The sequence below is a fragment of the Centrocercus urophasianus genome, unplaced genomic scaffold (genome assembly GCF_019232065.1).
Source record: "Centrocercus urophasianus isolate 14NV4802_14NV808 unplaced genomic scaffold, USGS_Curo_1.0 seq_1426, whole genome shotgun sequence".
NCBI classification, from domain to species: Eukaryota; Metazoa; Chordata; class Aves; order Galliformes; family Phasianidae; genus Centrocercus; species Centrocercus urophasianus.
In genome coordinates this window covers 39,040-50,869 of record NW_024884616.1, presented here as the reverse complement: position 1 = coordinate 50,869, position 11,830 = coordinate 39,040, and the positions used below count along the sequence as shown (strand labels likewise).

Sequence of the window (11,830 nt, the reverse complement as noted above, 5' to 3'; positions counted from 1 at the left end):
CGGCTATTTCACAAGAGGGTTGTAAGTTCAGTAAAGGCCTATACTATATTCAGAAAATAGTGGAAGCTGGGAGCTTCTACTGCAAAAACACAATCTACCCCTCACATATTCTAAACAGACAAGATTGGAGTAGATTTTTCTTTAATTTTAAAGAATACCCTTGATCAATACATAACTTAGCTAGCATTTCTTTCCAACTTTAAATGTACACTGAAACTCTTCAAAGAGGCTCTTGTGATCTTTGTCTCTATGTATATGTCTAGATAGGTCAGAGATAAGAGAAATGCTGAAACTATTTCAGTGTATTAGTACAGCTTAGATTTTGTCTGACTGTTGGCTTTTTTTTTTTTCTTCTTTTTTTAGGTGAAACGTGGAACCCATTGAAGTTGCACTACCAGTTACGAAATGTCCGTGAACGGTTAGCTAAAAATCTAGTGGAAAAAGGTGTACTGACAACAGAGAAACAGAATTTCCTTCTTTTTGACATGACTACACATCCTCTCACAAACAACAATATCAAACAGCGTCTCATCAAGAAGGTTCAAGAAGCAGTTCTTGATAAATGGGTGAATGATCCCCATCGCATGGACAAGCGCTTGCTGGCACTCGTATATTTAGCCCATGCTTCAGATGTTCTGGAAAATGCTTTTGCCTCCCTCTTGGACGAGCTGTATGATTTAGCCACAAAGAGAGTACGGCAGCTTCTGGATTTAGACCCTGAGGTTGAATGTATGAAAGCCAACACAAATGAGGTTCTGTGGGCTGTTGTAGCAGCTTTCACAAAGTAACTGCAACCAGACGTAAGCGTTCGCTTTTATTTCATAAAAACCGGTTATTTCTCTTCTACTGACTACTCATATTTTCTATAGTTTGTACCTTCTCAGATGATTAATCAGTTTTTGTTTAATGGGAATTAAAAGTGGTGCACTCCCTCCTTCTCTGTGTATCTGTACAAAGGATTCTGCTGGTACAAGACCTTCCTGTTTAAAACAACAACAGAAAAAGCTCATACTGCATTCCATTTCCTATTAAATTTATCTCAAATACTTGATCACTTTTCATCTTATTATCACTGAACTGTTTTAACATGGAAAACACCTCGAGGAATGCATGCAATGGATCACTACTCTCAGATGACAGATATGTGCATGCATTAATACTTCTGCAGTACAACTTATAACAGATGAAAGTTTTTTTTTTTTTAGTATTCAAAGCTTTATGTTGAAGTGTCTGTCAAGGCATTTCATACACAGATGTTTCAATTATATCTAATAAAATTACTTCAAAAGCAGAAAATCCTTTAAGCAGCTTTGTCAGTAGTTCCTGTAAAATGCCTCATAAATTTTACTTTTCCTGTAAGTCTTTTGTGTACTTCCATTAGAACAATAGCTGAGTCACAAGGCTAGTTCAAAAAGATCCAAATGTTTCATAAACCAGTTTTGGGATGGGATACATTTTATTATATTGCATATATAGATCAAGTTGTATATTAACAATAACTCCATCTTAGTATTTTGCAAGATCTGCTTAGATGTACACCTGGTGCCCCTTACTTCTTGTGAGTTGTTGCCATTTGGTGGAAAGAAAGGCCTCTTATAAAGAGCATGTATGCAAAAGCTGTTTGTTTCCAGTGCCTACAGAGTTTATCATCCAGGTATTCTCAGTCTGAGTACTGCCACTGATAACTAGAGTACTGAAAGAGACTACTTTCTGTTATTGTTAAGGTGTTTTACTGTGTTTTTGGTTTTTTTTTTTTTTTTTCCCCCCCCCCCCCCCCCCTCTTGTATGCAAGAGGGCTGTGACCAGTACGATTCTTTAGTACAATTCTTAATTATTACTGTACACAAGTTAATGCTTATCTTTTAAAGGTCATAAACTACACTCTAACAAAGTTAGTCCTAGCAGGTGTTGCATGTAAATGGTTAGGAAATAATGACTACAGTTCAGATGGTTAAAATTTCTGTAATGGGACACTCTACTAAAAAAAAAAAAAAAAACCACAACAAAACCAGCTTTTTAAAATTAATTGCTTCTTTATCACTGTGACATCTCCTATTGGTTTCACAGTGTAAATATTATGCACTGAGCAAATTAAGCATTGATTTATATATCTTTTTTCCTCATAATGTAGATTTACTGTGGGGCTTACAGGTGTTTAGAAACTTTAATGGTTAACATTCAGAGTAAGAATACTAGATAGTATATAACAGCAGAGTTGAAATGTAAGAGATCCCTTAATCCATATACTAACTTTTTAGTACAGTAAATAAGCTAGTATCTTGAGAGTGCCTGAAACAGAGCAAACATTTTTTGTTGTTTTTGTTGTTAATTACAAAGGATTTATTGCTTAACCAAAATCTTTAGTTAATATCCTTATTAGAAAGGGTTTATATTACATAGACCAAACTTACCTAATCAGTGGTGTCACTCAGAGCTGCAGGGTTCATGACAGACAAAGTTAGCTTGTGAGTGTGCAGCTATGCCCACTGTGAGTAGACTCTATCTTGAACACGACTCTACATACTCATTTGTGACTGGACTTCCAATTTTGTACTTACTTTAAATCACTTAGATGCTTAAGTAGTTGACTTCAAAATACAAATGTATCATACCTTTAAAAAAGTTAATAACAAAAGTTGTTAAAAATGGATCTTAATATTTAATGCCACACTGTACTTTCAGTTCTTAAATGCTGTTTCTTCAGAAAAATAAAAGTATATAGTATTCCAAAATATAGCTTACAAATAAAAAGACTTTTTTCAGTTGTAAGATGCTGTGTTTAAAACTTTGAGGAGCTTGGGCATGAACTTACAGCATGGAAATTTATTTTCAACTTTTTCAAACCGTGATTGCTTTTAGTGGAGGAAAAAAAAAAAAAAGGAAACTGCAGCATTGCTCTTATATTTGGCATCTTAAATAATACTTGCTGAACTTGATAGTATATGCTAACTCACTGCTTTGTCTCAGTGTATTCTCATTTTCTGTAGCACTCATAAAGAAGAAAAAGAAATTAATTAGAAAGCTAAACTACTTAACTACTTCAAACATGTTTTAGACTGATATTACCATTTATAGTCCCTTTTCTGCCCTCTCTCTCTTTTTTTTTTTTTTTTTTTTTTTTTTTTTTTTTTTTTTTTTTTTTTTCTTATGTTCCAGCTGAGTTTCAAGTAAGGTTGTGAAAGATACAGAGCTACAAAATTTTGGTCTCCCTTAGAACCAACATGCTTAAAAAACATCACCCTCCTTTAACTACGACCAGAGAAAAGAGATCGTTCCCTGCCCCCCCCCAGCTAACTCCCTACAGTATTTACTATTTTCATAAACTTCATTTTCCCCTCAAGGTAGGACCTGTGTGAGAGGAAGAACATGTATTAGGTGTATCAAAGTGCCTTCCGATAGGTTTGACGTAGGTATGCAGCAGTTGGTGAAGAGCAACAGTACCTTCTCCACAACTTGAAATGAAACTCAGTGTTGAAATACAGAAAACCTGCCAAGAGAAGCTTGGCAGGAAAGTGACAAACTGAAATTCCCGTTAAGTACAAATGTCTGTTTTTCTTCTCTTGACTGCAGGAACTGTGTAAGTCACTGTACAATCAATGAATACACAGATGAAACAGTACATTCGAGAGCTTGACTGATAAAATTATAATACTAGAGAAGGAAAGAAGACACTCACTCCATCTTAGGCTCGTGTGATAAACTCCAGCGTAACGGGTCTCCAAAAGAAATCCTTCCCCACTGCCTGTCAGTTCTTAAATAGGTCTAGGAGGAGCGGAGCCAGGCTCCACCCCTTCTGGCAGCACAGGTGAATTGCCTTCACCTGTGCTCCTGTGGCTGACTCATTGCTCACCTCAAATGATTAATCAGAGGTTCAGGGCATGATTCAGCAGCCACATACACTCCACCCCTTCACAGCATGAACCAATGATCAGGTTGACTAAAGGGTGACCTTTTCCTAATACAGAAATCCAATATACCAATGAGGCTTATACAATTTCATGACAAGACCTTGATAAATTTCAAGATGAGTAACGATCGGTGAACGTCGATATTCTTTTATGGGCCAGTGCTCGATGAGGTTACTGCAGGCATGCAGTCATGAGGTGCAGGTCCGTTTTATGTTCCATCAGTCCCATGTAGACCATCACCGGCTGTTGTACGTGATCTGACAGCAACACTGGAATGCTTTTGATGACATTACGTTCCTTCCGGTGATCCTGAAGGCTCAAAGACTCATGGGGACTAAAACAGATGTTTCAGAGGTACCAGGAGGGGAAGGTCTGCTCTCCAGGGCAAGATACAGGCCATATTTCTATCCTGGGTCAACACTTCCACATGTACTGGGGCACATCCTGGCCACCTGTACCACACCTTCTGGCCGGATGTCTGTGGCTGCATAATGATATCAGGCACCAAAGGAGGTGTCCTGATCTGCCACATGGACATGATGGGGGTCCCTTTAGCAATGAAAATCAGAGTGCTGACCACAATATCAGTAGGCCATGTACCTATTACTGGAGGGACTACTGAGCCTCCCACCTCCAACAATCTCCCAGAAGATGCAAGTAGGCTACACCATATGGGTCCTACCTGCACCATCCAAGGCCATTTTATTTTATGGGTACCAGGATCTAAATTCTCAGGGGAAGGGAGCAGAAGATTATTTTCCTTACCAATCTGGGGTCTTACCTGATTATCAGTGCCCATAATTTGGAACCTAAGCGGGGTGGCCCATGTCGTCTACAACATTCTCAGGGCACTGGGTCTGCCATCTCAGGGTCTTTCATTCAGGTCCTGCAGGGTTTCATACAGTCTTTTTGTCCACCCCTGCAGGGACTGGGAGTCTGTCTTCAGAGCAGTGAGGAAGACTGTTAAGCAAAACAGACCTGGCTGGCCTGAAAGGGTCAAACAGGGAACATGCGGCCCCTCCTGAAAGGGAAGGACTGCCATGTGAAACTGGCAAGCATAATTTACAGCTTCTTCGTTCCGTGACCAAGAGCAGAACATGTTCTGTGAATAGAACACCTTCTAATCACTGTACTGTTCATAATCCACGAAAGAGCTAGTTAAATAATGATGTATTGCTGTCAGCTGCATGAATGTTATCTGATTTAAGTATTGTATACTCCTGTAGCTAAAAGATATAAAAAGCCTGTAACAACAATAAAGATTGCTTATGCGCCACCAGAGCCTTAAGCCCGTCTGTCCCAGGCATCTTGAGCTGGTCTCCGTTATTTGGTGCCGAAACCCGGGAATCTCGGACTCCAAATGACAAAGGCGTTGCTTCCTCCCATGAGCCTCGGTTGGTAAGTTGAAATAGGGAGGTAAGGACTAGGGAATCGGACAGATTGTTAAATAAAATGGGACAAGCTGCAAGTACTGAACGAGGCATTTTTTCTGCAATGCTGAAATCATTATTAGATGCCCGAGGAATAAAAGTGACTGGGGTCAGATTAGTCGTTTTTTAGATTTTATAGAGGAAGTATGCCCCTGGTTTCCCAGGGATGGAACTATTAATATTGAAACTTGGAACAAAGTAGGTGAAAGACTCCAGGGCTATTATGCTGTGCATGGTCCTGAGAAGGTACCTATTGATACCTTTACACTTTGGACTCTAATAAAAGAATGTCTCAGAGGAGACACAGGAGATGAGAAGTGGCAGCGGACCACTCGCTCAACCGAAAAGTTCTATCCTGCCTTGTCGCGATCAAAATCTCTTGATCATATCCCTTCGTCTATGACATCGGCACCCCCACCCTCCCCTCCCCAATATGAGCAACCTTTGATTTGTAAATTAGCAAACGACTTGCCGCCTTGTAAACCTCCTGGCACTAACATAACAAAGGATATTTTACCCCCTGATGATTGGGGAGAGTTAGAAAAAGAGGCTGCTGAATATCACCATAAGGACTTAGCAGCTGTATTCCCAGCGTTACAGGTTGCTAATGCCGCTGTGCAGACAAAACAGATAGTCGATCAGGCTCGATCACATCCCCTTGCTGTGCCTGCCTTTCGGGCAGGGCGAATGCCTCCACCACGGGGTGTGGACGCTCTGCTTATGCAACAATCCCCTATGCAATTAGCATTAAAAGAAGCTAGGAAAGCTGGGGAGACAATTTATGATTTTTCTGGGCACGTTTTTCCCGTGATACAGAGCCAACAAGCAAATGGAAACATAGTAAATGATTATGAGCCTATTCCTTTTGAACAACTGAAAGAGCTTAAAGCTGCTAATATTCTTCCCCCTTCTGACTGGAAAAGCTTGGCAAAGGCTGTGTTAAGTGGAGGTGAATATTTGCTTTGGACTTCCAAATATGCAGAACGGTTCTTCTTGTGCCCCTTGATTACCAGTTCCTCATTTTGGAGTGAACCCCAGAGGATTAATGCCTAATGATTTATGGCAGATGGATATCACTCAATTACCTTCTTTTGGAAAATCTTCTTATGTCCATGTAACAATTGACACTTTCTCTCACTTTGCAGTAGCCCTCAGCCTTGTCTGGTGAAAAACTCTCTCATGTATGCAACCATCTTTTGCATTGTTTTAGCACTATGGGAACACCAAAATCATTAAAAACCGATAACGGGCCAGCTTATGTAAGTAGCGGTTTTGCAACCTTTTGTCGACATTTTAAAATTCACCATAAAACTGGAATTCCATATAATCCAGAAGGCCAAGGCATAGTAGAAAAATTTAATCATTTATTGAAAACTCAACTAAAGAAAATAAAAAGGGGGACATGAGGAATTAAAGATACTCCGTCCTCTATGTTATCACATGCATTATTTGTTTTAAATTTTTTGACACTGGATGATGATGGAAAATTGGCTGCGAATAGATATTGGAGTAATAAAACAAGAGATAAACCAATAGCATATTGGAGAAATCCAATGGACAGTAAAATTTATGGTACTGATCCTGTACTAATTTGGGGCAGAGGATATGCTTGTATCTTCCCTGCAGATGAGCTGTCGCCACGGTGGATGCCGGAGAGATACGTCCGTCATGCCGAAAACAAAGATGGGAAAACTGCAAAGGAAGATGCAGAGACTGACTCTAACCCAGACATGGGAAAGAAAGATGCAAGAGCGAATACGAGTCGTGGCCTTAATCCTTAGTACCTTGAGGATCCTATATCATGGCTGTAAAGCAGAAACATATTGGGCATTTGTACCCAATCCTCCTATCATTCATCCAGTAACATGGGATGAACCCGTGGACATTCCGGTTAACAACAATCAAACAATGTTTATGGGGCAATATTCAGATGGACACATAATTAAAACGTGCAGAGAACTCTATTATTCTGGAAAGGTTGATGGTATGCCTATATGTTTTCAGATGAATCAAACACAATCCCTGTGTGAGAAAGTGGTAGTGCAGCAAGACTGGGATACCAATGTTTCAACAGTAATTCATTGGGCTCTGAATTTTCTCTATATAGATTTAGCTAATGGGACAAGAGGTTCTGGAACACCTCCCTTAAATTTTCCTTTATGTCAAAGCACAATCACCCCAAAAACAGAATTTGCACCTTTATGGAGAGCATGTCAAGCTAACAAAACGGTGTGCATTAATTCCACTATGTGTGATTGGAATATGATAGGAAATCAAGGGCGACCAATTAATTTGGTCTCAGGAATTTGGACAAAAAATAATCATACGTTCTATTCTAATTTATGGAAAGCAGTCGCAGCTATGGAAAAAATCAAAGCAAAACGATTAAACTTGACTTGGATTCAAATAAATAATAAATGGGCAATGACTGCAGAGAGTTATACAACTGAGTTTTATATGCGAGCTTGTGTTCCAGAACCTTATGCCTTTTTAAGCAGGCCACTAAATATTGTGAATAACATAGTAAACTGTACTGATTGTATAATCTCTAATTGTCTTAATAGTAGCAGTAGTTCCTTCTTGTTAGTGAAGCAACCCGATTACGTCTATCTTCCTGTAAATTTGACACATTATTGGTATGCTGATAAGGGAATGGAAATTCTCCAAGAAGCTTCTTTGAAATTAATAGAGAGATCTAAGCGAATGGTCGGACTAATAATAGCCGGAATAGCTGCGCTCATTGCTGCCATAGCAGTAACTACAGTAGCTTCTATTTCTTTAACAACTAGTATTCAGACAGCAGCATATGTTAATGAATTATCAATTAATGTATCTAAAGCGTTACAAAATCAAGCTACTTGGGATGAAAAGATTGAACTGCGTCTCAATTCCTTAAAAGATACAGTAGACATCCTGGGAAGACAGTTACAAATTGTAGCCACTCGTGAATCTCTCTTGTGTCATGCAGAATACCGAGCTATCTGTGTGACTCCTGTTGAATACAACAATACCAAACTCTCTTGGAACAAAATACAAGATCATCTTCAAGGCATATGGAATAATGCGAACACGTCATTAGATCTTAGGGAATTGAGACAGCACATTCACGATATGATACAGTCGCACCATATAGATCTTTCAGTAGCAACTCAAACTACTACATTTATAAGCGCTCTAAAATCTGCATTTCCGTCCTTCAAATCATTTAGAAATGGAATTTATGGGCTGATAGTCATTGCCATAATGATAATCATAAGAATTCTTGCTTGTCCATGCTTGATGAAAATAATAACAAATAAATTCCAAAATTTGCGTATAAATCTTAAAAAATTGGAAATGGAAAACACAAAAAATAAACCACCATCACCCCTGGTCTAATAAAATAGAAAAGGGTGGAATGAGGAAGACTGTTAAGCAAAACAGACCTGGCTGGCCTGAAAGGGTCAAACAGGGAACATGCGGCCCCTCCTGAAAGGGAAGGACTGCCATGTGAAACTGGCAAGCATAATTTACAGCTTCTTCGTTCCGTGACCAAGAGCAGAACATGTTCTGTGAATAGAACACCTTCTAACCACTGTACTGTTCATAATCCACGAAAGAGCTAGTTAAATAATGATGTATTGCTGTCAGCTGCATGAATGTTATCTGATTTAAGTATTGTATACTCCTGTAGCTAAAAGATATAAAAAGCCTGTAACAACAATAAAGATTGCTTATGCGCCACCAGAGCCTTAAGCCCGTCTGTCCCAGGCGTCTTGAGCTGGTCTCCGTCAGGGCAGCCTTAAGAACACCGTTATAACGTTCGATGAGGCCTGCCCCCATTGGATTACACGGCAGGTGGAATCGCCATTCGATGTTATTTTCTTCTGCCCAGTGCTGTACCATTGCACCAGTATGATGAGATCCTTGCTCACTCTCGATGACTTGAGGTGTCCCGTAAGCAGACATCAGTTCAGTGAGCGCCTTGATGGTATATGCCTGGTTTGCTTTTGGCACTGGATAGGCCTGCAGTATCCTACTTGGAGCGTCGATGCAGGTCAGGGCGATTCAAATAAACCCAATGCCTGGGCTTGTTTAACTGCCAGTTTTGCCTGGTGGAAAGCATCCTGTTCTGTTTTCCCCCAGTCCCATAGCTGCCCCTTTTTTGCGAGTCTTAAGAGTGGCCTTAGCAGCTGCCCTAGTTGAGGTATAAAGGAACACCAGTAACCCAATATACCTAGAAACTCTTGCAGCTGCTTCGATCTTGTAGGGACTGGGAACGCCTGAACCTTACCTATGACAGCACTGAGTAGTACTCTGGTCTTTCCTGACCAAACCACCCCCAGGAATTTTAAGGACAGGCCCGGACCACACACCTTTTGGGGATTTATAGCCCATCCCCTCTGTTGTAAATAGGCAGTTAATGAACCCGCTGCCTGTCCTACTGCCTCCAGTGAGTCAGATGTCAACAGGAGATCATCAATATAATGATATAGGTTAACATCATCAGGTTTTGTCCAATCAGCCAGGTCACGCGCCACTAGATTGTGACAGTAAGTTGGTGAATGCACATACCCCTGTGGCAGGACCTGAAAGGTCCACTGCCTGCCTCCCCATGTAAACGCAAACTGATCTTGCAATTCCTCAGCAATTGGGATACTGAAGAACGCATTTGCTAAATCTAGGACACAATGATAGGTTTCTACCTCCCCAGTGTGTCCATCCCCAATCTACTGTCATCCTCCATGTGCCATCCGACTTTCGCACTGGCCATATGGGGGAGTTATATGGGCTGTGTGCAGGTCTTATAATGCCCACTTTTTCTAATTCCTGCACCGTTCTTGATATTTCATCTTGCCCACCCGGGAGTCTATACTGTCTGACATTAGTAATCCGGCGCGGTTTCGGCAGGCAAACAGGCTCGTGTTTTGCATGGCCTCTTAATATTGCCTGCACCGCCCGGATACTGATACATCTTTGTCGAAGTCTGAACTCTCCCACAGTTGTTTGGAGAGCCAGACCCCATAGAATGTCTATGCCCAGGATGTATTCTTGGACTGGGGCAATAGACACCTTGTACTCCCGGGGTGGGAGACGCCCAACCCCCAATTTTAACCATGTTTTGGTGACAGGAATAGTCTGTCCCCCAAAACCACCAATCATCACTCAGTCGCCATCAAATTTTCCCGGATCTCCATAGACAATTGATGTTTCTGCTCCTGTGTCTACCAATGCCATCACTCTCTGAATATTTTTTCGGGACCAATAAACCGCTAGTTCTACATAGGGCCTCCGGTCCCGTCTGGAGGCCCGACGGGGACTAACATCCCTTGTCACTCCATGAATTGTGCTAGGGCCAATTCTTTTGCTTCTGATGGCTCAGGCATTGTGGCCCGAGACACCTGAGGTGGCTTCTTTTTTCTATTTGGAACAATAAAATCTTCTAGGTTCCACGTTGTTGTTGGAACCCTCTCTATAGCTCTTATCCTTGATTTCTTAGGGTAGCTCTGGAATTTTGATTGTCCTTTAGTTGTCTCCAGAGCTGGAGAAGGACATGGTTGGGCTGGCGGTCGATCTTAGCAAATTAGACCCCAGCCCGAATTAAATCATTAAACATTTGTTTTCGGGATACCCTTATGGGTCCCGATGGAGGAGCTCGAGTAGCCGGCATTTTGGTTTTATTTACCGGCAGGACCTCTGCTTCCTCCAAAAACCAAATATCGCGCCTAGTCCGCAGGCGTTCTGTTTCTCCCAGGTCGGCAACTAACTGGGCAGCCTGCTGGACTACGGCTTCTGACGCTACAAGGGGATTTAATATGGAAACTAGGGTGCCGTACAGATGGAAGGAGCTTGTTGTAAAATTAAATCTCTCATCCCTGCTGAAAATTTAACCATATCAGGGCCATCAAACATATCTTCATAGATAGCCTCTCTTACACCCAGTTCGCGGATATAGTTTTGAAGGTCCTCCATGGAAGACCACATGCCTGTATGTAAAGGTATGTCTGATTTATTCGGCCATACCATACGGCAGGCCACCATTAACCATTCTAGTATGGAATGGTTTTCATCACGATATTGATTACCTACGTATAATCTCTGTCTGAGAGCAGGATGGACTGTCATGGTGGCCAACTTAGCTATTTCTGGGCCATTCACCAAGACACTTTCTGCCCCAGAATCCCACAATCTCAATAACCAAGCCGGCAGACTTTCTCTAGGCTTCTGCCGAAATCGTCGTACTAGGTCCATCAATTCTGTTGCTGTGTATGGCCGAGCTGTTACGTGTAAATGAGTCTGGCAGGGGGCCATTGATCAGGCGGCACCCCTGCCGGTCTGTCCTGTACTTTTTTTGTTTTCTGGGTTACAGCAGGACGGATTTCCAATGGATCAGTCAGAATTGGACATTCAAGGTCTGATTTGGATTTCTTGTTCTCCTGATCAACGAAGTCTGCTGATTCAGGAGTCTGGTCATCATGTATTGAAATGTTACGAATTTGGCCTACGGGAAGA

The 11,830-nt window shown here is 41.2% G+C and overlaps 1 protein-coding gene across 1 annotated transcript; it reads left to right on the top strand.

Annotated features, from left to right (window-relative positions):
- Positions 1-715: 715 nt before the first annotated feature.
- Positions 716-9,061, top strand: LOC122158489 (endogenous retrovirus group K member 8 Env polyprotein-like). The gene is made up of 2 exons (XM_042815193.1): positions 716-800; positions 5,189-9,061. The coding sequence occupies exon 2, from the start codon at positions 6,944-6,946 to the stop codon at positions 8,714-8,716; it is 1,773 nt and encodes a 590-aa protein (XP_042671127.1). The 5' UTR covers positions 716-800; positions 5,189-6,943; the 3' UTR covers positions 8,717-9,061.
- The last annotated feature ends 2,769 nt before the right edge of the window (positions 9,062-11,830 follow it).